Raw genomic sequence first — 27830 nt, forward strand, 5'->3', positions numbered from 1 at the left:
TGCAAAAGGTATACATAACATTTTATACCATGTACGATCAATGTCAATTCATCGATAAAAATATCAGCACTAACTCACGACAAGTTATTAATATTGCTCTACATCTGGAAAGAAAACAGCTATAACACAATGCAGTTGCCACCAACATTTCTATGACTGCGTATGCAGCCTCTCTATTCTGTATCACAAAAAGACCGGTGCCATGACCAAAGTGATTGTTGCAAGCATCTTAATAAGAACATGTAGTGATGGGCCAGCTGTGTCCTTAAATGGATCTCCGACTCTGCAAGAGTGAAAAAACAAAGTTCAGTACTTAAGAAAGCAAATGTTAATTATATTTATCCTTTTCCATTTTCCTAAGAATTGGAACACAATTTACTAGCCAAAATTTTACAGACCTGCAGGATTGTTTAACAAAAGAATATTATTACAATTTTTTGCAGCCTATGAAAACTCTCCTGCATTGTAAAACTTTAGACAAGGAAGCAAATTAAAAGATGTTCTATGAATTAGAACAGAACTAGGTTTTCTTCAAACTAAGAAACTGTCCAGTGAGGTGATACACTGCCTTCCAGCTGTGGAAGACGAGCACAGACCCACTTGTGTTGATCGACCAATGTGGCTCCATATAGGAAGACATGGGTTGGGAAACCTGGAAGTATTTAAAAATGGCTTCCTATGGTACCCATTAACGGAATAACTAAAGGAAAGAATGGTTTTGGATTTCCTCCCCTCACCAGGGAGGTGCCTGTTCTGAGTGACAACAAGCAAACTAACTGAGCTGCTTACTCTGAAAGCAAGGATACAAGGGAATACTCATTGGATTCCTTCGCTTGGCAGCTCACGGTAGCTAGGGAACTAAGGGAAGTACTTTTCATATTAACTGCATGGTCAGATTTCCCTTCCCAAAAGATACTCTTATGCTTAGGTCGTCCAACTTAGAGTTCAATTTTCTTAATTCATGTTTTCTTCTGTCAACAATCTCAACTTTATTCCCAAACCTTATGAAGTAAATAACTGTCCAAAACATTTCAAGTTTGTTCCAATAAATTTTTTTGAATATTATCGAGAATAAACATATGTTGTCAAATGCCTCAAACATATGCCAAAGGCAAACATTTTTTTCCTACCAATATTAGCCAAAGAACTTGATTTCCTCGTTACAGATATGCAATCATACTGGTGAAAGGGCACCAAAAAAAATTCATCAAAGGGGCCATGCATAGCTATCAGAAACATACATGTCGCATGCAGCAACTTCAGAAACATTAGGAAAAGGAATTTAAGAAGCTTACGTGTCACCAGTCACTGCAGCTTTATGGCAATCACTGCCTTTGCCTCCCAAAGCACCAGTCTCTATATATTTCTTTGCATTATCCCATGCACCGCCAGCAGTATTAAGGAAAAGAGCCATAAGAATACCACACACTGTAGCAAACATAAGCATTGAAGCTACAACTTTGGCACCAAGAAGCTGATGCCCTGTATAGTAGCCCAATAGCCGGAACATTAATCCTGCAACCAAATGGCATATCATCCTTGAACCATCAACAAAACAGAAAATACACTCCTGCGCTTGCAAATGACTATGGAGAATCAATCACTTGGAATGGCTGCTTCTAAAGCAAAAAATGCTTACCAATTACCACTGGAGAAATAGTGGCCAAAGCTCCAGGTTTTATCATTTCGCGCAATGAAGCAGATGCCACAATAGCAACACAGCGACTATAATCTGGTTTTTCTGTGTAGTCCTGGCAGCACACGTTATTATCAATATACCCATCCATTAAATTTTGCAATTTATGTGGGGCATATGGAATACTTACCATAATGCCTGGTCTCTCGATAAATTGTCTACGGACTTCATTAACAACTTCTTGTGCAGTTCTTCCAACAGCAGAACAGGCCCAGGCACTAAATACAAATATAAGCGTAGAACCTAATAAGCCTCCAATAAAAACCTCTGGAATTGCAATATCAACCTAAAATCCACCGGCAAGGATGTTCAGCAAGAGATCGTGGAAAACTATAACAAACAAATATACTAGAGGAAAAAATGAGAGTGATCGATACCTGATTAAAAGAGACGTTAGCAAATGAAGAAACTTCATCCATATAAGCACTGAAAAGAAGGAAAGAGGCAAGTGCAGCAGAACCAATAGCAAACCCTTTTGTGGTAGCTTTTGTAGTGTTACCTACAGCATCTAAAACGTCTGTGATTTCTCGAACACTTTCAGGCTGCAAGCAAAATATAGTAATGTGTTATACCATATATCACACTGGATAAAAAAGGGTTTGAGCCCTCAGCATCAGCACCACCTACTAAACTTTAACATAATCAAACAACAGTTGATTTTACAAGTGCACATATAAGAAATGATTTGCACATTGCCCATCAAATAAAAAGAAATAGGTCAGTGAACTTCTTGATAACATGTACCTGTTGACTCATCTCCACAATCCCACCAGCATTATCAGCAATAGGACCAAACATATCCATGGTGAGAACATATGCTGCAGTGCTAAGCATTCCCATTGTTGCTACAGCAGTCCCAAATAAACCGCCAGTTGGATATCCAGAATCATCCACCAGACCTGAGGTATGTCCTAGCCAATAGGCTGAAATAATAGCTACACTTATCACGAGAACTGGAAGAGCTGTTGATTCGAGTCCCAAACTGACACCAGCAATTATGTTAGTTCCATGACCTGTAGCACTAGAAAGTGCTAAAACTCGGACAGGTTCATGCTTGTAATCAGTGTAATATTTGGAGATCCAAACAAAAGCATATGCTGTCATTATTCCTACCAACCCACACAAGGCAAAATTTAACCACGCAGAAGGTGCCTGTTCTGTGTATAGGAGCCATCTGGTAGACTGAAACATCAACAGTAAAACAAAATGTTAATAGTTCAGATAATTATAATAATTTAACAAGTGAAAACAAATTAACCAAACCATGAAATAATGAAAAGATGGAAGTTCGAGTGAAAAATCACCATATACTATAACGTATTCATAGGTGGCATCTGTACATATAAGTTGCTTACCACCCCAAATGTCAGAACAGCCAAAATGATCGTGACAGAGTAGCCTTTCTGAAGTATAGCCATTGGATCCTCAGTAGGAACTACAATACCAGAATCACGCGTGCCCCTAATTGATAGTATCCCAATAGATGAGACCACTAAGTCAAAAGAATGGACAACAAGAGGAAATAATATGAACCCTGAAGGATCTGCATAAGAAAAAAAACAGGTTTGTTTAACATGACCTCAAACTTAAAATAGATGCAAAAAATGAGCAATTCAATATTCATAAAATTGGATGATGATATAGGTAGTAAAGAAGTATCCACTTCAAATTGAAAAGTCTAACTGCATTTCCTTTCTACCTGTCCCATCCGGTTCAGGATAAGATATTTGAACTAGAAGGTATTAAAAGAGGTAAAATGCAGTGAGCATCAATTACTTTGAGTTATGTGCCATGCCAAAATTAAAACTCTTTTGGAAGAAGAGTAACTAAGTTTTGGTGGAAGGGAGCTCTCCTATCTCTCTTACACACTCTTTTTTTCCTTCCTGTTTGATTTACTTGTTCTCAAACAAGTTATGAAAGCAGAATTTCTCACAAAATATTCTTGTATGTTTCAAAATCTCCATAATGAAAAATCCATGAAGGGATTTTTGTGATAAAACTTGATTGCACACACCTCCTAACCCAGATATTAGTAACTATAGTTTAAATTCCTGTAAACAACTTAAAAGTTGGTTAGCACGAAAGCAATCTAAGTTCAAAAGTATAATTGTCATAACCTCATCATCCTCAGGTCTATGTTGACAAGCTAACATCACAACCAAAGTTGGTCAATAGTCAAACAGATACTATATAGATTGATCTCTTTCATTACATCTCCAGCTTTTGTGTTAGTTGGTTAATCAACTAGCTTTAATATGCATTTGAGAAGTTGGTCCTATAGTCAAACCCTGCCTATATCAAATAAATATTATAGTATCAATTCATTCGTTGGGTTTCAGTCAATGAAGTATACCCACCTACACACACATATATAGGTATCAAACTTTTGTATTAGCCATCAACCCAGAAAACTTTTCAACAGCTTGCATTCACTTGAGAAAAATGGAAGGGGCAAGTGAATGTCGGAGCAATATTTAAGAGAAGTAGAATACCAAAAAGTACAGGGGCAAAGTATCCCAGTAAACAAGGGTGAAGATTGTAATAATCCAACCAATAAAATGATATGGAATTTAAACATGTATAATAATGTATAATTAAAAGTGCAGGGAGATTCAAATCCAGGCAACATTTGTGGGGCATGTGCAAGTTTCAAAAAGCAAACCAGGAAACCTTGGTGACATGAACAGTTATCTCCAACAACATAGATTTGTACAGAATTTGCAATATGATTCCAAAAATATTTTGAAAGCTCAGTAGCTCACCCAAATAACTAGATTAGGTAAGTATCAATCCAGACATTCTTTAAGAAGTCTAAGAGCAAGTTACAATAAGCAAAATAATAACCTGGGTGATGTAAATAGTGCCAAGGTTAAAATCACGACCGTGCCAAGGTTTCAATCCAGAATCGGAACAATGCGGTTTCGGTATCGTGTTGTACTGTGCCAATATAATTTCGATATTTTTTAAATATATAATATATTCATTAAAAAATAAAATATTTAACCTAAATATTTAAAATATAAAAAATATAAAAATAATCTTTTTAAAAAAGGAAACAAATATGAAAATAGATCAATAACTAAAAATTTTATTATATTTTTTAAAAATTAAAATAAATAAAAAATATAATTAATTAGATAATTTTATTAGGGGGGCGTTTGGTTCTTTCCTAGGAATAGGAATCGGAATGAAATCATTGTATTGTGGAATGAGAATGGGTATGAGCATGGATATCACTCTTAAAAGCAATGTTCGGTTAGTTACATATTTTCTATCGGAATAAATCAAAATTTTCTTTTTTACCCTTAAAGGAAAATAAGAGAAAAAATTAGATGTGAGAGAAAGATGAATGTGAGAGAAATATATGATGAAAGAGGATGATGTGAAGAGAAAGAATAAAGAGAGAGAAAATGAGAAAAGAGAGTGTGATAAGAGAGAACATGATGAGAGAAGATGAGAGAAAAAATATGATGTGAGAGAAAGTATGATTGGAGAGGATGAAGAAAGAGAAAATGTAATGAGAGAAAATGAGGCGAGAGTGTGATGAGAGAGATTGAGGAGAGAGAAAGTATGGTGAGAGAGAAAGTATGATGAGAAAAAAAAAGAATAGTGAGTGTGATGGGAGAGATTGAGGAGAGAGAAAGTATGATGAGGGAGAAAGTATGCTGAGAGAGAAAGTGTGTTGAGGAAAAAAAAAGGAGGGAGTGTGACAAGAGAGATTGAGGAGAGAGAAAGTGTGATGAGAGCAAAAGTGTGATGAGAAAAAAAGAGAAAAGAGAGTGTGATGGGAGAAATTGAGAAGAGAGAAAGTATGATGAGAGAGAAAGTGTAATGAGAAAAAAAGAGGAGAGAGAGTGTGATAGGAGAGATTAAAGAGAGAGAAAGAGTGTGATAAAATGATGAGAGAGAAAATATGATAAGAGAGAACAAGGAGAGAGAAGTGATATGAAATAAAAAAATAAATAAATATATTTTGATATTTGATATTTGATATTAAGGGAGAAAATTTTAATTTTAGGTCAAGGATATTTTTGGAATAAGGGAATATTTTGATTGATGAAAATAGGGTAATGGCTCATTGAAGGGGAGGTACATGGAAATAAGTTATTACCCAATTTCAAAGATTCATTCCCTTATTTGTATTCCTATTCCTATAATCCAAACATTAACAATGACAATCAATGATTCTCATTCTCATTCCTCACTCCTATTCCCCTAAACCAAACGCCCCCTAGGTTAATAAAGTCTCTTTATATTATCCTAGAGTTGATTAAAGTAATCAACTTAATTTTAATTAAAAAAACACCCGACCCACTCGTGATGCGAGAAAAGTCGCACGACTGCAGCACGGCCACGAGTTCACGTGACTACGCGGTCGTGGGGGTCGTGCAGCTATTCCGACGCGGTCGCAGGGGTCACGCGATGCCTCTCTTCCACGGGACTTGGTGTCGAGGTCGTGTCGATCGGTGGGTGGAACAAGATGTTTCGCCCATTTCGACCAGTTCAGCACGGTATTTTAATCTATAAATAGTGTTACAATGAACACAGACTTCCGCAGGAATCAACAATATGATTCCAAAAATATTATTTGACAGCTCACCCAACTAGCAAAGGTAAGCATCAAGATTTCAAAAAACATATACAACAATATAAGGTCACATGTAGACAGAAAGATATGCAAACCATATTTTCAAATAATATTAATTATATTGACCATAATGCTTCATGCCGCGTGTCAAAATATACAACTTATGTCAACCAGATAAGTTATCAAATTAATCATCCTAAGCAATCAATATCAAATGAATTTTTCATTGGAATTATCCTTCTAAAAAAATCACGATCTCATAGTATATGTTATATATAATGCTAAGCAATCAATATAACCTAAAATAAATATCATATAGCAATGCATGTTAACCAACAAAGCAATCAATATAAGAAAATTCTACATATTAACTTAAGTTATCCATAGAAACCACTTTGTGTGTGGGGGGATCATCAAGTGCCATCACCTACAAACCGGCCTTGAGAGATAACCCCTTATCACAAGGGTACCATCCCCACACAAACAACATCATAACATCCACATATCATTGAACATTTATCCATATACAAAACGAAATACAAAAATCTGCACTTTCCGGAACATCCCATCAACACTAAGCATCACCACTTCAAATCTGCTTTTGTTCCGCACTTGCCACAGGAGGTAAACCATGCAAGAGATTGCCAAGTAGAGCGCCTTTGTTAGTCGTCTATTGCCTCGATACCGCCTTAGAAGGACCTTGAAAAGTCGCTGAACAGAAAAGATTTCATGCCGAAATCCCAGCCAATGCCTCATCTTATCCCACAATTCAGTTGAGACCGAACACCGGAAATAGATGTGTCCATTTGATTCATCCTGTTGTTTGCATAAGGAACCTGTCTTATAGGACTCATAGGTCATCTTGTCCGCTGTTCTTAGCCAGTCATGAGCCATAAACCACCAAGTAAACCTATGCCTAGGCATCAATCCAGCCCTTCATACAACCAGCGCCCAAAGCACCTTCGCCGCACATGGCCGGAACATTTTGTATGCATTTGCCACTCACTCCTTTCTTCTCCGATGCAAACCAATCAATTAACTTCATATTCACAACACCTTGACTCCCCAATCTTTGTAATAAATCTTCTCTAATCTGTGATAGCCTCTTCATTAGAGGGGAATCTGATGCCTTACTGCGCCATTGTCAAAAATTTGCACCTTTAATGTAGTGGTGTTGCACCCATCTTACCCACAATGAGTTTGTCTTGCTTTGGATATTCCATAAAGTCCAACACAAAAAAGTATTGTTCCAAGCATTAAGATCCTGAAAACCATAGCCTCCATCCTTCAGTAGACATATTGTGGGCCATGAAATCAGAGGGTGTTTGGCGGATCAAACGAAAGACCGGCAAAGATCATACAATTTGTCTATCACACCACTTAGTATTGGGAGTATTGAAAGTCAATAGCATTCCACACCTTGTAATACCGATCTATCCAATTCCAATCTTCCAGCATATGACAGTGTATGCTTCGGCCAAGATGCCATCTTCTTAACTATTGCTTCAAGCAAAGAGCCATAATTTGCAATACATAGTTTTTCCATGGCTAGAGGGATACCAAGATAGCGAAATGAAAACTCCCCTTTTTTAGAGCTAGTAATGTGCAAAATTTCATGTCTTGTTTGTTCATCCACGCCGGTCATATAAATATTAGATTTCAATGGGTTGGCCCGTAATCCTGCCTTGTTGCCAAAATCTTCCAATACATCCGCTAATGTCTTGATGGTGGAGGTATCCGCTCTTGCAAACATTAGCAAATCATCTGCATACGCCAAGATGAGTTGTACCCCTTCACACATAGTATGGAAATGAAACCGAGGTTTCGCGATGCCTCCTTCAAAGATCTTGAGAAAACCTCCAATGCTAGGCCGAAAAGTAGTGGAGAAGGGGGGTCCCCTTGCCTCAATCCTCTTCTTCCACCAAAGAACCCATGGATGCTTCCATTGATGCTTATCGTGTATGTGACCGTGGAGATGCATTCTTTAATCCATCCTAGGAATTGTTGGGGAAAGTCATAACCAACAAGAGCAGACATAAGAAAATCCCAATCAACATTGTCAAATGCCTTCTTTAGGTCCACTTTGATCATACGTCTTGGAGATATCCTCTTGCGAGCATACTTCCTTAAAAGTTCTTGAGCAAGGTTGATGTTCTCTCCAATATATCAATCCCGAACAAAAGCCGCTTGTGCCAGATTTAACAAGCTATCTATAACCTTTGCTAGCCGACCCGCCAATACCTTTGAGATGATTTCATAGAAGACCGTACAACAAGAAATAGATCGGAAATCAGTAACTTTAGGGGAGTGATCAGATTTGGGTACCAAGACAATCAAAGTGTGATTTCATTGCTTGAGGAGTCTACCATAATAAAAGAACTCCTTAACCACTGTCGCCACATCTTCTCCAACTGTGTCTCTTGCCGAGATAAAGAACTTTGAGCTATATCCATAGGGTTCGGGAGCCTTATCAATTCCAATTCCAATATCAAAAAGTGCAGTCTGGATTTCCTCTGCGGTGACCGTTGCAATCAAACTATTACGTTGTTCCTCCAACAATTTCCGCCTAGCAATAGAGGTACTGTCCACCGATAGACATGTCTCTTTATTGCCCAATAATCCTTGGAAATACCCCCACAAATTCATTAGCAACATCCTCCAAACTTGAGGTTTGTTCCCCGGATTCTTTAGTAAGTGTAATGATGGTATTCCCTCTTGTTATTGCGCTTCACTAAATCATGGAAAAACTTAGTACACTTGTCATTCTTCTTTAAATACTCACTCTTGGCTCTTGGTAGAACATCTTCCCCACCTCCGCAAGAAGGATGACCTCCTTTCTCAAAGCCCCATAATCAGTAGATATTCCATTGTCAGCCGAGAGCTTTGTGCTTATTCTAGCTCTTTTTTCGCCCTTGCCGCTTGTTCTGAGATGTGTTGGTAGTGCTGCTTATCAAGAGTTCTCAATTTGTTTTTCATTCTCATAGTCTTCACTTTTAGGGTATATTGAGCATTCCCCTCAACTGGCTCATCCTAAGCACTAGTCACCAAGTCTTGAAACCCTTCATGTAAGGTCCACGTATTGAAAATTTTTAAAGGCATATTCAATCCTTTCTCCCTAGCCAATGTAGAGACTATAGTACATGAGTGATCCGAAAGACAACCCAGTATCTTGAATTCCACATAACTCTCATAGTCCGCCTAGAGCCAATGTGAGCTGACAAGAGCCCAATCAATCTTGGAAGACACCGTACCATTTGTCCAAGTCATTCTACACCCAACCGACCGAAGATCCACCATGTCATAAGTGTGTACAAATCGCTCTAGATCCTGTCTCATAATTGGTGACCGGTTGTCCACCCTTCTTGTCTTGTACCATTAAAGGGATGTTGAAATCATCCATAACAAGCCAAGGTTCAAAAATACTTTGCCCCAATATTGTGAGAGAATTCCATAGCAATCTCCTTGCCATAATAGAATGAAGCTCATACACAAACGTGACAAGAAAGCTTCACCCCGTAATTCAGCAATGGGCATTACAATGAGCATATTGTTCCTCCATAGCTATCGCATCCAATGAAATCCGCTGCAAATCCCATAATAGCAAAATACGACCACGATTAGACAAACTAAAATTATTTGTTTGCCCCATACCTACAAACCATCGCCTCATAATTGGCTCTAGCAAGGAATCTGTGATCTTCATCTCAAGGAGCGCCACAACTTGAATACCTTTGTGCTTGAGGAGATGATGCACCCCCCTTGCTTCAGGGACTTGTGAAAGCCCCTTATGTTCCAAGCGGCTATTTTCATTTTGCGCCACCCATACAAGTTGCTCAGACCCGTAATACTCTTCCACTTTGGATAGCTGTTGAACCTTTCTTCATAGTCGGCACTGCTATCCCTTTTTTCCCAGATTCACCCGAGGAGGTGGATGTCGAGCCCAAGGTGATGCATCTGATGACGAAGAGGCCAATAATGCCACTTTGCTCGACACAACGGTTCCTTTAACCGCCAATGAGGATGGAGCATCCAAGTTGTTTGAGGCATCCGAGTTGGTAGCTGTTGCTTCCTCATTCTGCCATGTCCATTCCACATCTTCCTCCCCTCGTGATGGTTGCTGAGAAATTGACTCTTTTGCCCGACATAGGTCAACATTATCTGGTTCCAAGGGAGCCTCAACCATGGATTTGAACCAATCTCCAAGCCAATCATACTCAGCACCTTTGGCATCCAACAGTCCGGAGGTAAACCATGGATTTGAACCCACACTGGGATGTATCTACCATCTTCATCGAAAAGGAAGCATCTAGGCATGTTCTTCATAAACAATGGGATACCATAGACGAAATAGGGACCTCCGAGCAAGATTTTTTCACGATCTTGAGGGGAATCAAACCTGTACACAATCCAACCACTTTTATACATGAAAAATTTAAAGGGTGTCTTCCACCTTCGAGCCACCGCTTAGACTCCGTCACGCCCAGGATGCCTTCCCATGAAGCACCTGACCAGACAGTACCCTATCGAGTCCTCCATGGTCTCAATGTCATTAAAGTCAAACTTTAGTCTCTTCCCCGTTGATTCATGTTATTGCAGATGTGTTGTCGCCTACATCTAGGGTTGTAAATGAGACGAGCCGAGCTTTGGGGTGTTCAAGCTTGTTTGATAAGGTAACCGAGCTGAGCCAAGCCAAGTTGAGCTTAAAATGAACCAAGTTTTTAAAATGATTGTTCAAGCTTGGCTTGGTTTATTTTTTTATGAGCTTGAGCTTGTTTGAACATTGACTTGAGTTTGGTTCGTTTAGATGTTATCGAGCTCTCAATTCAAGCTTGGTTCGAGCTTGGTTCAAGCGTGGTTCGTTTAAATGTTATCGAGCTCTCAATTCAAATTTGTTTGATTGTTTGAAACTTTTAGTTGTTTGATTGGTTATTGAGCTTGATAATTCAAACTTATTTATTTATTTATTTTATTGTTTATTTAACATATTGAAAAGAATTTTATTAACGAATATGGCTCGTGAACATTGTTCACGAACATTAACGAGTTGAACACATATGTGTTCAAACTTGTTTATTTAGTTTAACGAGCTATTCAAGCTTGTTTGTTTAATTAATCTTGTGTATATTGAACGAACATAACAATTTCTTACCAAGACGAACACCAAGCTTGTTTACGAACCCTTGGTTCATTTACAGCTCTACCTGCATCTTACGATTATCTTTGAAAAGGCCAGCCCATGACTTCGTTTGGGCCTCGGGACGAGTTGCATCATCTCCCTCAACCAGAATATTTCCTTGCAGGCCTTCTTCCTCCAGTCGAACCTCCTTCTCCGGGTTTCCATTTGTGTCGGTTGTTTGTTCTACTTGGACGTCCACAACATATGTTGCCACTTGGACTTCCACCTTAGCCTCTCGGGAGTCCACATCAGCCTCTTGGTCAACCCCAACTCCTGTCATAATTAGACATGTGTCAATCGGGACCTCTTCAACTATTTCCACATCTTGGACTTCTTTTCCATGACTCAAGGCGGGATATTTGAATCCCTTTTTCTTTTTCCCATTGACTGTGAGAGTCCACGTAACAGTCCCAAATAGAAATACCAGCAGAAACACTAAGTATCAATCCCAATTTGGAAGGAGAAAGCACCATGCACACCCAAAACAAAGTATGTCATCCCAGCGAAACTCCAATGCGGAATTGCCACCCAAAACTCCCAAATAAACAGTGCTCAATTAAAGCCAATATCCTTGGCAATCAATGAGCAGTAATGCTAATTAATTATTCCAAAAATTTCCTTCTATGCAAAGAGTTGGCCGGAGGTGCTGCCAGACCTTCAGATCGCTGGAAAAACTAAGGAAACCCTCCGGTGATGTGCGTTGCCGTGGGATTTTGGCAAGTCAAAACCCTTCCTTCGGGAACCAGGGCAAAGTAGGAATGGAAGCCGAAGAAAACCAAGCAGAAAACCAAGCAAAAACAAAAACCTGATGAAAGCTTGTCGTCCCCTCCAACTCCGGCCCAAGAACCACCCAAGGGAGGCCGTCCTCCGTGGGAGGGCCACCGCCGTCAAGCGTGTTACTTCCACGCAGTCTCAGTCCACCGGGGAGGGAGCCCAGCGCCCCTACCAACCTCTAGTCACCGTCTCTCTAGAGATTCTAGAGAGAAGGGAGAATTTCTCTCTCTAAACCCATGACTGACTGACTAAGAGCTCGAAACCCACTTTTTGTGATATGGCTTAAAGTAGTTAAACAAAATTAGTATCCACTTAGAGCTTAACAAGTATGGGATTCATTTAGAACACTTAATCCTTCATTCATTATGTGGTCATAAGCTAATGCAATGTGTTTCCTCGCTGAATAAGCATAAGTGGTCATAAAACAGCTTTTTTAGTGGCTTTTCAAAAGAAAAGTAAGTACCCTCAACTCATTTCAGTATTAAAATTGAAAAAATAAAAGTAAAAAAAAAAATCAGACAAGCCAGATGACATGTTGGGTAGTAATCATTGCAGGATCAGACTCGAACACAATTCATATCATAAAATTGACTGGATTTTGTGATTCAGCCAAATCCAACCCAGTTTAATAAAGTTATAAGAAAATCAAAATGCTATCTGATATCCTAATAGCCTAAAATGCTTACTAGATTCTGTTCCTTTATGACTCCATCTATCCCTTTCCATATTCCACCATTTCACCATACTAGCTTTATGTTGTTCATCTCCCTCGCACTGAATCTTTGTGTCATCCATGGTATCATCCAACTATCTCATGGCTCAACAACTTCACAAGGAAAACTACTTTGCCCCACCAAATCACCTAAATTCATCACTTAATTATTGTCCCCCATTGCCTTGCTTTGCATAGGAATCAATCCCCTACTCCATAGCATTGTCATAAGGGCCATCAATTTGCATGGTGAAATGCACCACCCAATTCCTTTGCTTCATTGCCCTTACATGTCATTTCCAATAATATCCTAGAACAGTGGCTCTCTATGGATAAGAAACAAACTATTATTGTCCAATGTCCACCAAACTAAAAACTCAAATAACTCCACTCTCCTCTATCCGAAAAGGCTAAACTTTGAACATTGTCCAACTGTTATGTACACAGTGGACAATATAATCCTGATTGTGATCAAGAATAAATTTGCATATTTTATGTAATTGTCCAACTTTGATCAATATGTTTTATAATCACAACATATAATTTAAATATAGAATATAGATCAAGAAATAAGATTTATCAGATATATCATAGAAGTGCCAATATACTAAGTACTATAGAATGTGGTTGTTGTGTTGTACCTAATTGCAATCCAGAAAAAAATTGGCATATTTTATGTGATTGTCCAGCTATGATCAATATCTTGTGTAAACTTAACATCTAATTTGAATACAGAATATAGATCAAGACATAAGACCTATTAGATATATCATAGAAGTGCCATACAAATGTACTACTAACCATATAAAATGTGATGGTTTTGTATTGTGTTATATATAAATTTGATATTATCATATTTTATATACGTTACATTACGTCTGTTATAGTTTTAGTATACATCAAGTACTATAATCCCTATCGACTTCTTGTTTGCAACAATTATTAACATGCAAAAGATAGTACAATTTTTTGGTAGTAAGATTTAACAGGGATGTCCTCGTGTAGTCTAGCCAAAAGGAAGAATTCTCCAGCAACTATTGGTGGGTGAGACTGCATGAGATCATGTCAAAAAAATAGAGATAGCCTAAGAAATGTAAATTACAAGCATTGCAAAAATCCTCTCTTCAGTGATATTTATCATGTTAAACACCATTTAGTGTGTAGAAGAAAAGACATGGAGTAAACAAATGTGCAGAAAATATGTGTGCAAAAGTGTTCCTGATCTGAGTAATTGTTCAGAAATTTAATGGAATAATGGGAAAGGGGGAGGAAGGGTGAGATGAATTTTTCATGATTATGGTGACATGGAGAATCTCACTGTGAGAGTTGTAGACACTGAAAAATATTGGTGAAAAAAGAGGAAAAAACATGGATGTTTTGTTAAAAGTTCTCAAAATACCTCTGTAAACACCAAATACACTCAAGCACTATGAATCAAAAGATGAAAAAGATTTGTGGGAAGAAAGTTCTCAGCCACTAGAATGATTTTCTATACAAGTATTATTTCATTCAATTGCACTAGAAATCCTGAATTTGCAAAGATTTTCAATATTCTTAGATAATATGGTTTTTTATTTCAAGCCTCCTTCCACCTTCACGTCATGACAACAACAAGAAATGTACAGGAGTGAGCCACCCTCTTTTGAAGAAAGAAGCTAAGCTCACAGTTGATCAAGTGAAGTATAAGACAGTGGAAGAAGCTTGGTTATTCAAATTATGTTTGGTGCATGGATTAACAAGAACAGGCGTTCTAACCTGTAATTGTCTAGTTAATAGCCCTATGGGAATATTTTTGACATACGTCATGTGCTGATGTGTCTTGCTTGTCTCATACAGCAGAAAAGATATCTTAAAACTCTGATGATATGGTGGAAAGCCTTAAAGAGGAAAATGTAGAGCAGGTAATGAGTGAAAATGTTGCAAACTATAAGGCAAACATAGGAATTATTGATGCAATCAATAGATGGCTCTATCTACTGCATGCTGTTTGGACATTATTTTGGTGGATGTCAAGAAGTTATTACTTATTTACATGTGACCACTGCAAAAGTTGAATGATCACTCACAACTCTTAGACATGAAAGAACATCACTTATTGCAATGTTGAGGCAACTAACCAAAGGAAAAGGTTTAACTATGGCATCAACAAGTTGTTTTGCAATAGATTATTTGACTTCAGAATGCCTTATTCATATGAAGATCAAAGATGATGGTTTTCAACTCATTGATGATTCAAAATCTAGAAAGTCTCTGTGCCTCGATGAAGGGGAAAGTTCAACATATTGCACTTTGATAGCAAATTCTCATAAAGATGCCACTGTTCCATTAATTAAGGTAAGAACTGAGAATAATGGTCCGCACAGAATAATGAAAGCAAAATGGGATTTATTTTTGAGGGAATAGACTGGGAAAGAAGAGAATTCAATTTAATGTAAAAAAATGACAAGAGGAGGTAATATTGAATTTTTAAAATCATATATAAATTTATTTACTATAGACCTAATTACTAATACCTTTCTCTTAACTTTCTAGATATATGCCCATATGAAATAGGGGGATGTTGAAATCAATATAGGACTATGATTGCTTAGTTCTTGTGGCAAAAGGTGCTGCACTCACCCCAAGCGCCCCTGTATGCCCGCCCCAAGGCATTTGGAAGGGAGGTAAATCATGTAACAGAGCGGTGTCTCTTGAGGTGGTAGGGATTTTATTCCCCGGATTGTTTCCTGGGAATTTGATCCCTGCTCTCTTGTAGCAATCTACCACCTGAGTAATGATTGCTTAGTTTTTGATGACAAAGGAAGCAAAAAGAACAAAAAACAGATTGATCAACTTAAAAAAGGCAGTAGGGTTGTTTAGTTGCCCTGATATGATGAAGACGATAAGAAAGGATGCTGATGTTGCTCCACAAGTTGCGCGAATTTTGTTTGTCATTATTATTCAAAACATGCATGTTATTTAGCACGATTTTGGAAATCTGATGCTTAGTTATTGATGATGTTGATTCTTAAACCTATGTTTGAGTTTAGGCATGACCAGTGTGATGTTATTTTTAGTATCGATGTTTGATCATTAGTTTCAAATATGAAATGTTTGATGATGTTATCTATAAATAATATTTGAAATGAATTATATTTTTTTTTAAATTATAGGCTCATGACATCTTAATTACCCAATTAATAATCCGAGTTCACATACACTTGTCCAATCCTACATAGAAAGCAACATTGACTTTCGTGCTCTCTAGAAATAGGAAAGACCAATATATAAAGGGATGAATAGGTACTAGGAATCAAAAACTTAAGTAGATCCCACCTACTAATATCCTTACAAACACTAACATCAGTAATAGCAACTACACAATTAACATATAAATACACCTATCAAGATAATTCTAAAATCCCAAGAGAATTTAAAATGGGATAAAAGAAACATGGATTGAAAACATGAGATAATTGCATAACAGAAGTTGGATGTTGCAGCACATATTTAGAGAGAAAAATGTAATTTTTGTGGACACAGAAGTTCAGCTTTGCAACTACAAATTTTATAAGAATAACAGCCCTTGCCTTCAATTTTGCAGCGCTGAGCCATTGTTCCTCCGAGTATCATAGCACTGATTATTTCTGCTGCTATGCTCTCAAAGAGATCTGCACCTCGAGCAGCACAGTCACCCACATTATCACCAACCTATAAGACCAGGTGTGTAATTAAAATTTTATATAAAATAACAAATTTAAAAAGTACAAAAGCAATCATGAAGGAAACTAACCAATGATATTCTTACATACAAACTTCTAACAAGATGAACTAAGTAGAAGCAAAGCCAACTTGCATGTCTGAATACAGTGATATCAAAGTGAGCACAACAACAATTAGTACAAATTGTCTAGTGCAAGATGCACATTCAAGTTTTTAAGTCCTTAATATTCACTTCTAACATTAAGAATCACTCAGCTTTCAGCCAGATGAAAAAATAAGTTTTAAAATCCTGAAGTATCACTTATCAAATTGAGATTGGGTAGGCATGTTGTCATATAAAAAATTTTGTTTGTATACTGAGTACTCATATTTGATGTTGCCTAGACAATATCTTGATCCACCCAAAGCTTTCTCGTGTACATAATCATTTATCCATTTACACTCGAAATTAAAAAAAAAAAATCCTTTGATGCAAAAAAACCATAACTAGAATGGCATTAAAGTTCTAAAAAAGCTTCATAGAGGAATTAAGGTATATGAATAAGAAGAGGGAAAAAATCACCATCCGGCAAAAACTGATGGTAGCCACTGATGAACAACATAAGAAAAGCACTAAGAATATGTTGAAAAGTGAACTATTAGGAATAACTTTGTTTTTATAAACAAAATTAAAGGCATTACCAAGTCTGCAATCACAGCAGGATTTCTTGGATCATCTTCGGGTATTCCCTGTTCCACTTTTCCAACAAGGTCAGCACCGACATCAGCTGCTTTAGTATATATTCCACCACCCAACTGAGCAAAAAGCGCAACAAAAGAAGCACCAAAACCATATCCCACAAGAAGAAGAGGCACTGCACGAGCACACAAAGGACGTCTCAATTGGGAAACAAATTTGATGCTAAGTGCATATTTATAGTCAAAAATTTATCCTCAACCATATCTTGAGTTAAAGATTGAGGACTTTGGAGGGGCCTAACTGCTTTCAAATACATCAATCAGAACAAAAGCAACAATCAGAACGAAAATAAAGATTTTAATTTGCTTCAGCCTTTCTTGTCAATTTTCAAAAGATATTGGAAAATGGATTGCAACTCCGCCCATGACGAATTATCTCATCATGGCCAGTACCAAGTCCGGATAAAGAAGGAAAGTTGTGTTAAGTTGTCAGTGAGCATTAAACTAAGGAAAATGTTCAATGAATGGATCCATTAAACTATTGTGTTAATGCTAGGTTGTTACCCGGAAAAACGCGTTGCGGGGTCTAACATCTCGACAGGACCACTACATCTCCGGAACTAGAGCGTGGTGTTAAATATGCAACAGTTCATATTGCAAGGTTAACATATTGGCAATGGCCGCTACATGTGGTTTAAAATACCGTTCCGTGCGAGGCGAAACGGGCAAAACTTACTGTTCCACCGATAGCCCGGTATCGAAACATGGCCGGTACCGCAGGCTGTCGCTAGGTTGACCCCGGCGACCCCCACGTGGTCGCGGAAGAGCCGCAATCCCATGGCGACCACAGCAAGGTCACAGAAGCGTCGCCATCCCACGGCGCCCACTGCGGGTCCCGGAAGCGTCGCAATCCCCGCAGAAGCGCTGCGACGCCGCGGTGACCCACGTGGGGTCGCGGAAGCGTCGCAACTCCCCGATGACCCCCGCAGGGTCGCGGGAGCATCGAAACGCCCAAGCGACCCCTGCAGGGTTGCGGAAGCTTCTTGTAAAGTTTTTGGCGACACCAAAGGCGTTGTAGGACACCTCCGACGCAACCGAAAGTGTAGTGAGATGCCTCCGACGCCATCAGATGCATCTTGCGACCTGTTCCGAGCAAAAATTAAAATTGAGATTTAATAAATTCAAACAATTCTCAACTAAAGTGTGTATTTGAAAGAGGCATTTATAAACCCTAATTAAATTATCCCAATAAGATATATAAAAAATATATTTAAAATTTTAAAAAATATATATTAATTGATATTGAATTTTTGTTACTATTTTAAATTTTATTTAAAAATTCTAAAAGAATTCTAATATTTTTAATTTATATTTTGATATTTTTTAATTATTTTATTTTTTTAACTATTTAATTGATATTTTGATTTTTTTTTACTATTTTAAATATATATTATTTAAATTAATAATTAATTAAATAAACAGTTAATTTATATAATTATTATATATAAAATAATATCTTTGTATTCATTTATATAATTATGATTAATTAATCTGTCATTGGAAAACTATGGAATTGACTTAAGCAGAATATTACAAGAACCAATGCTTCTAACTGATTCATGCGACTCATTTTGATATTAGTAAAGTAACATATTATGATATATTAATTTTAATTCAAATTATTGATAGATCAATTTTTTTTAAGAAAACTATATTTAATTATTTTTTCTAACAATATTAAACTGTTTAATAATGGAGAACTTATATAAAATCAATATACAAATTATTTTCAAATTATATACAATAAACATATTTATCTAATAATTGCTATATATAAATAAAAAAATATTAAAACTGAATCGGCATGGCACGATACGATACCAAAATCGTATCGTTCCAGTCTGGGACCGAAACCTCGACACGAGTCAAGATTTTAAACTTTGCTGCTACATATCCATGAGAACTTCAATGTAGTGTTAAATAAGCAAGAGTTCTCACACTATAAGTTGGATATAATAAATATTATAAGAAAACTAATAGTATAATATTTGGAACATGAAACATAGGAACCCTCATTGGTAAAACAATAGAGGTAGCAGTTACAATGAGTGGGAGAAGAATTAGTATTTTGCATGCTAAGAGACAAAACGGGTAGGCGAGAAGGCAAAGATAGCAGAGAACTCGAGTTTTAAGTTATGGTGCACACAAAAGAGTAAAATAAGAAATAGAGTGGATATTGTTATAGATAGTTCATAAAGGATGAAATTGTAGAAATAATTAGAAAGGGAGATAAAATTATAGCTTTCAAAATAGTAACAGCGAAAGAAACTATGAACGTAATTAGCATATATGCACCTCAAGTACAATTACATGAAGATATCATATCAAGATTTTAAGACGACTTAGATGAAGTATTACAAAACATTCCACCAATGAAATGATTTTAATAAGAGGCGATCTAAATGGACACGTCGAAGTAAAAAATGAGGAATACAAAAGGGTGTATGGGGTTATGAGTTCGGAACAAGAAAAGAAAAATGGAAAACTATATTAGATTTTGTGATACTATATAACCTTATACTAGTTAATACGTTTTATAAGAAAAGAGAAGAAACGTTCAAAAGTGAGAATAATAAATCGCAAATTGACTTTCTTATGGTTAGGAAGAAAGATAAAAAGATTTGTAAAATCTAGAGAAAGCTTAACTACCCAACATAGGTTAGTAGTGTTGGATATTGATGTGTATTTAGTACGTGTTTTTAAGCATTGTTTTGCATACATTTTGTGTCCTTTCATAGCATATTATTGTTTTCATTATTTTTATTCTTTTGTTCAGAGACCTGCTCTTTGTTTGTTTTTGTTGATAAGGACATGAATTCAAAGCAAAGAAGTCTTAGAACGTGTATTTCCAACATAGTACATGACTATGGATCATATGGGAAGAAAAAGGGCAACTAAAAGACCATCAAATTGAAGTTTTAATCAAGGAACAAGCCCATGACCCAGGCATGTTCCTCCAAATGAAATTTGGTGTAAAATGGTGCTAAAACGGAATCTATAGCCTCCAACACGGTCAGGCTGTGCCAAAAAGGCATGGTCGTGTTAATCTGCTCAAAAACTCTCGAGGCCAACATGACCCGACCATGCCTCCCAAGCATAGTCATGTCAACCTCCGACCCAAACTTTGAATGGGCATAACTTTCGGCTCGGTTTGAACCGCGGAAACTACGACATATCAAATTGTAGATAATTTCAAGATCTACAAATTTGTTTCAAGGTCGAACCTGCAAAAACCGGATCTAAGGAGCAAAAAACCAGTTTTGGCATAGCCCAAAAAATTTAACAAATCTGTAAGGCTTGGAAAAGCTATAAAAGGATGAAGAGAACCTTGTTAGGTTATCTTGGACCAAGAGGCTCTACCCCTTCTTGGAAAAGGATTTTCCCCAAAAGAGGAAACCCTAGGAGCACTATCAAAGAGTCGTCGCAACAATCCAGCCACCATCAGAGCATGGAGATCCTTCAAGAGACATCGGCACCATCTCGCTAAACTTTCACTTCTCCATGCTTTTCATTTGGAGTTGTTAGATACTTCCCTTTATGTCTTTTGGTTGTATCTCCATTTCCATGGTGTAGTTCTCCGGATTCTAGGAGTTGGAAATACCTACAATGTAATTCTTGGTTTTATTGTGCATGTTATAAATGTCATAGGACGTGGAGAGTCGGTCAGTATATAGAGGTGATAATCTAGATGAAGAGTCGTAGTGACAAGGGCAGTCCCACAAAGCGGACTTCTAGCATTATCGCCTCGAATGTAAACCGACTTGCCATAAGGGGATAACTATCTTAGAGCTTAATGGATTTGCTCCAATTTGATGTCAAGAAGTAGATGGGATAATCTAGATGTACCATGGAGCCCTAGTGGCGGGGTTCGCAAAGCAAACATTCTAGCGTTATTGCCTTGCTAAGAGGCGTCATGTTTGGGTAGGCATGCAGGTATAATCCTCCCAATTCCATATCGATAATTTAGGACAGGACACCCTACATACGAGTAAACATAGAGGTAGGAAAGTGAACAATACTTAAGGCGTCAACAAACATCGTAGTGAAACTGACATCCTAGAATCGTTCCCCCGATCCAATTTCCCTCTCAATCATTCAATTGCTCTTAACCTCTCGATTGCTCTCTCTCACACTCTCTCTCAGTCTCTTTTGTGAGCTCAACCAACTTCGACTTTCTAGATAAATAGCATTGTGACTTTAATTATTGTTTAATCAACGGTCCTCATAGGATTGATATTTTATTACTTGACGATAACCGTGCACTTGCGGAAATCGGCACATCATATATACGTCTCAATCATAGTATCAATAGAAAAAAAATATACACGACTCCTACAATTAAGTGATGGAAGTTAAAGGATGGGAAGCAAAATATATTTAAAGAGAAGATAAGAGTACAAGTATTAGGTGAAATATACGGTGACTCTAATACGACATAGGATAAGATAGTATCAAAGTTAAAAATAATAGAAGTCTACTCGGTGAATCAAAGAGGCATGCGCCACCAAGGAATCTTGGTAGTGGAATGAGGAATTATAAGAGAAAGTGAAGAAAAAGCAAACAACCTATAAAAATTATATATTTGTAAGAACAAAGAAAACTTTAAAAAATATATAATAACCCAAAAAAAAACTAACAAAGCAGTGAATGAAGCAAAGGATGAAACTTTTAAATGGTTATATTGAAAATTGGATGCAAAAGAATGAGAAAGAGATATTTATATAATAGCTAAAGTAAGAGAGAGAAAGACAAGAGTTCTTTTCCAAATAAGATGTATTAAAGATGAAAGAGTACTAGTAAATAATGGAGAAATAAAAGAACAGTGGAAAATGTATTTTCACTTTTTAATGAAGGTTTAAGTGACCAACTTAATTTAGATAATTTAAGTAAGTTAAATAAGTATAGAAATTTAATTTTTTATCGTAAAATTCAAACTTTAAAAGTAGAACTAAATTTAAATGAAATGCAAAATAGAAAAGTCGGATCAGATGATATTCCAATAGAAGTATGGAAGTACCTAGGAAAATAAGGTAACAAAATTAAGATAAGTACTCTAGTTCCCTTATATAAGAAGATGTACAAAATTGTACAACCTATCAGGCTATTAAACCAATGAGTCATACAATAAAAATTTGTGAGAGTAATAGAAAAAACAAATTAAGGAGACCACGGTGACTGAAAATCAATTTAAATTCATGCATAGAAAGTCGACAATAGAAACTATACATCTTCTTAAGCAACTAATTGAAAAGTATCGAGGGCAAAAACAAGATCTACACATGGTATTGATTGACTTAGAAAAAACTTATGATAGAATCTAAGAGAAATTATATGGAATATTCTAGAAAAGAGAGGTGTTAGCGTAACATATATTAAACTAATTAAAAATATGTATGACAATGTAATGACTAGAGTGAAGATTTCAGGCGGATTACCTGAAGAATTTACAATAAAGATAAAGTTACATCAAGGATTAACTCTAAATCTCTATCTTTTCATACTAGTCATGGGCGAACAATGCAGTACCGTGGTGCATGTTGTTTGTACATGATATTGTTTTCATAGAGGAGACACATGAATGAGTAAATGCTAAACTAAAAACTTGGCGAAAAGCCTAGAAATGAAAGATTTTAAACTTAGTAAAGACAAAATATATAGAATTTAAGTTTAGCAATATTAGACGTAATGAGACAATTGCTAAGATAAGAGATGACGAGTTATGAAAGTTTTAAGTATTTAGGATTATTTTGCAAAACGATGGAGAAATTAAGAGAAATGTCTTATATATAATACAAGCAGGATGGTTGAAATGGAGGAAAGCGTCGAGTGTTTTATGTGATCGTAAAATACTTCTAAAACTTAAAGGGAAGTTCTACAAAACGACAATTAGGCCTGCAATGTTATATGACACTAAATGTTGGCTATGACTCGAGCATATGAGTAGATGAGAGTTGCAAAGATGAGAATGTTAAAGTGGATGTGTGAGCATATGAGGATGTACAAAATAAAAAATGAGTATTAGATAGAAAGTCAGAATTGCATATATTGAGGGAAAACTTCGAAAAACACGTTTAAAATAGTACAAATATGTATTGGCTATAGTTCAGCGATGCAAAACTATGACAAATACGGGCATCAAGACGATCAAAAAAAGGCTTGGTTAGTAATAATAAAATAAGATAAAATGTATTTAATTATAGATTGTGATATAGTAAGGGATAGAATCTAATGGCGTAGAAGGATTCATATAACCGACCCCACCTAATGGATTGTTATCCACTTCAAAAACTAAAACAATTCTAACCATTGTAATATTTAAACTATAGCAACAATTCTTGTGTTGCACAATTTCACAACAACAACAAAATGGAAGTTTGTAAAGTAGGAAAAGAGTTGGTATCGGCAATATGTTCATGCAATAGAAAAAATAAAAAAAAGACTAGTGTGGTAGCTGTCAACCTTGAGTTCACTGATTCAGTTGTTTCCTAAGTAGAGCCACTTTACCTTCCAAGTCACTGTAATTCAGAAGACTAAAACTGATATACAATCTCGTAAGGTTGCTCGGTTTAGATTTAGAAATGTCAAAGGCATTCAATATCTGCATTCTATTTTAAATTCACAAAAAGAAGTCAAAAAAAAAGTTCCTACAGACTAAGATATATGCATCAAAATCTCACCCCTACAATGTGAATGCTTAATGAAGTAATAGATTAAATTATTTCTTTTATGTAGTGCACCAATATACACAATAGCTGTAGCTTTGTCGTTTGACAATATTCCCAAATAATATTGATGCCAAATGTAACATACTAAAAGCCTCTTGCAAACCCTAACTGTATATAGTATTTTTTGATGCCAAATGTAACATATTAACAGCCTCTTGCAGACTGTAACTGTATATAGTATTTTTTGATGCAAAATGTAACATATTAACAGCCTCTTGCAGACCATAACTGTATATATTATTTTTTGATGCCAAATGTAACATATTACAAATCTCTTGCAGCCCGAACTGTGTAGTATTATTATGGAAGTTGTAACAATTGAAGTGCCTTTTCAACATATACTTACAGTCTGTAACCTTCATTGAACCAGGAGAATCTACGCCAAGGAAAACATAAAATGTTGCATATAGAAAGGCCACACCAATTACAGCCATGCCAACCACAATAATTGCTGAGAAGCCGCCTGCCCGTACAGCAATCTGATTTTGAAGCCAATTAGTAAAATGGATAACTAGAATGTGGTGGCATTGTGCAAGGCAAAACACGAGATTTTGAAAGAACCTGCAATGCCTCTCGTGCAGAACGCCTAGCAGCGCTAGAAACTCGAACATTTGCCCGAACAGATACCCACATCCCAATATAACCGGCTATCCCTGAACATAAAGCCCCCAGAAGAAAAGCAACCACCGTAATATAGGCAGATGTTGATCTAAAATACCAAAAAGAGGATGAGAAGCTTTGGTGATAACAATATATAGTAATGCACAAAATTCTCAATAGAGAGAGTAAGAAAGCACCTGCCCAAACCAGATGATTCCTGTTGCGGGGTCATATTGCGAAATAGATATATGCAAAGAATTACAAGTGCTAAGAACATTGCCATTCTAGAAATAGTTCCATATTGAGTTTTGAAAAACCCTTCAGCCCCATCTCGTATAGCTTCAGATATCTAAGAACAAGAAGTGTAAAGAAATATACCAGGAAAAGTGGAAGGTATCTGTTAAACATATGATTGAAAGAAACCCTTGAGTTAAAAATTGGATACTGGTTCTGTTTGCAGATAAACAAAATTTTCAATTAGTTGTTTCGAGAAGACATGCTAAATTGGACTTGCAGCAAGACTTTTTATTTCTTGTTGACAATCAGATACTCTTAATGCTTTGATTGACCAAAAAAACGATGTTCAGAGTTCAGACAAAAAAAAGCTAAAAAGCTTAACAAAGGATCTAAACCATGACCATAGAAAAAACCAATATCATATGCAGCAGGAGCATCAGACTAAAGATACACACATAAAAATAAGAAGAAAAATTATAAGATAGAAAAAATACCTCAACCATTTCAGAAGGTCCCTCATCCTTTGCAAGGACCCACTTTGTGAGATAGACAGAAAAGAAGAAGCTAATGATACAGATGGAGAACACGAAGAAAATAATTGGTGAAGTACTAGCTCCAAGGTAGAACATCATTCCAACTAGCAAAAGCAATAGGACATACAAGACACGTGCATTTATTCCCAACAAAATCCGGAATATCTGGAAGAAGGTAAACAGAAGCGAGCAGAAGTTAGAAGTAAAGAGGTTACAAAAACACAAACTACTATCTTACAGTTTCAAAAAGACAATTTCCTAATGTTAACCAACAATTCTTGCCAATTCATCTGCATGCATGATGCAACCTACAAATTGTAATGGAAATAATGAAGCTGTTAATGTCCATGAGAACAATGTATTTATCATGGATGTGAAACAAGAGGAAGTATCAAAAACATAGAAAAATAATCCTCTGGTTCAAAAGATCTTAAGCAACAATTCTCATCAACTCATTTACATGCCTTGTGAGACGTGTGAATTGCAAAGGAATTATGAAGCATTATTCAAAGAGCTGCCCATTAAAGAGACTGGCAGAACGATACAAGCCAAAAAATCCATCACACAGCCAGAAACATGATAAGATCAGGCCATGTGAGCCCCAGACAAACTTAATTGAAAAATGGTGAAACAAGAAGAATTAAACAACCAAATTCAGGATGTTACCAAGGGGGCCTGTGATTTACTCCGCATGTTCGGGAATGTCCTTGACCTCTCTTGATACCCCCCTGATCCATTTTCCATGTCAACATACATTGCTACAGACTGAAGAGGATTCACCTTGTGTACCAAAAGCGAGACAAAATCCCAATGTGAGTAGCTTGCGTATCGGTCACTGAATCGCTCTAGAAGGAACTGAAATCCCTGTCGGCAAACTGAAATCTGACTAAGTCATCTTATGTCCAAACGAGAAAAGAAATTCAACACTAATCCAACATACAAAAACAAAAATCACAGACACGGAAAAAAAGACAAATCAACTAACCGGCAAATGGCAGAACAGACATGCCATCAGAAAGCCAAAATTAAAAAAGCGTAAACAACACATCTATCACAAATGGAGAACGTCTCTTGGCAGTGAATACGCCAATTGCAAACATCTGACAAAGGCAAAAAAAAAAAAAACCTTTGACATTTTGCTCGTGAGTAACAGTCAGATGCCCGCTTTTAACTAGAAGAATTCATATGAAACTAGCCTATTCAGATCTCAGATAATAAAATCGTATTTGGATGGATATGATCCATTCGGTGTACCTTTGATCTTTATCGATTCTTCAACGGCCTATTTCTACGTTTCTGCATATACGCTCCTTTCTTCGCTCATTTAACAATCAAGTTCCGTCTCGCTTTCACACACGAAATAAGAACCGACGCTAGATATCTCAAAATTTTAGCGAAGAAAAACTTCATTCGATATAAGTCGAGATATCTGACCCCTAATTCCTACTCGAAAGATCCCAGAAAACATGGAGAAGAAAAGTGGATTGGGAAAGAAGCCAGACCTTCTTTGGATTTCCGGCGCTAGCTGAGACAACTAGGATGCGCCGGCGAAGGGTGCAGCCCTCGGATCTAGGATTCGGCGCAGACGGGCCGTGTCGCTGAGACGAAGAACTAGGGGAGCGTAACCCACGCCATAAAAACTAAACGCGCTTATTAAAAAAAAATCGGGGGCTTCAATGAAAATATTCTTTTCGATGGAAAATTTTAACAAGCCCAGAGTTTTTACCAACTTCTTGCAAAATGTTAAAAAGTTCTGGAATTGTCAAAACATCCTCCAAAATCCTGAGTCCTCATCAAAACACCCCTCTTTGTTGAACAGGCATAGAAGAGATTCCCATTAGGAAAAAAAAACCTGTATTATACCTTCGAGCTCTTGTTGATCATCCAAACACCAACTGTCGGTATGGGCTCTAAGAAAAATGATCAGGTCTAAAATTAAAAAATGGTTATCGAATAGGTTCCTATGGGTTGGTTTGGAAGGGAAAGTAGGGGAAGGAAAAGGGAAGAAAAGTAAATATTTATGATTCCTTTATTTAAAAGGGAGAGTTCGTTAAGTATTACTCTATTTGCGTCTAAAAATGAGAATAAAAATTAAATGTATAAAGTTTAAAAAAATACTCTCATCTTATAAAATTAGACATTGATTTAATTGGGAATTGATATTTTAAATTTGAAAAACAAATATTTTGAATTGTCTTCCTCTTCCTTGCACTTGAATTGAGATATAAGAAAATATTCTCGTAAGATAGGTTAAAGTTTACCAATTTATACTTTTTCTTTCCTTTAGTTCATTCTTTTCTAAACAAAATTCAAAGTTTCTCTTCTCCTTATTTACCCTTCCCTTATCTT

General features: G+C 36.6%; 1 protein-coding gene across 1 annotated transcript; it reads right to left on the reverse strand.

Annotated features, from left to right (window-relative positions):
- Positions 1-27125, reverse strand: LOC121996731 (pyrophosphate-energized membrane proton pump 2-like). The gene is made up of 16 exons (XM_042550805.1): positions 26984-27125; positions 26467-26581; positions 26148-26356; positions 25443-25646; positions 24909-25060; positions 24673-24820; positions 24458-24590; positions 17330-17502; positions 16516-16636; positions 3052-3239; positions 2441-2878; positions 2074-2238; positions 1827-1982; positions 1640-1751; positions 1296-1515; positions 1-283 (listed from the first exon to the last, which is right to left on the reverse strand). The coding sequence occupies exons 2-16, from the start codon at positions 26486-26488 to the stop codon at positions 184-186; spliced, it is 2541 nt and encodes an 846-aa protein (XP_042406739.1). The 5' UTR covers positions 26489-26581; positions 26984-27125; the 3' UTR covers positions 1-183.
- Positions 27126-27830: the final 705 nt, after the last annotated feature.

Source organism: Zingiber officinale, chromosome 6A (assembly GCF_018446385.1).
Source record: "Zingiber officinale cultivar Zhangliang chromosome 6A, Zo_v1.1, whole genome shotgun sequence".
Taxonomy (NCBI): Eukaryota; Viridiplantae; Streptophyta; class Magnoliopsida; order Zingiberales; family Zingiberaceae; genus Zingiber; species Zingiber officinale.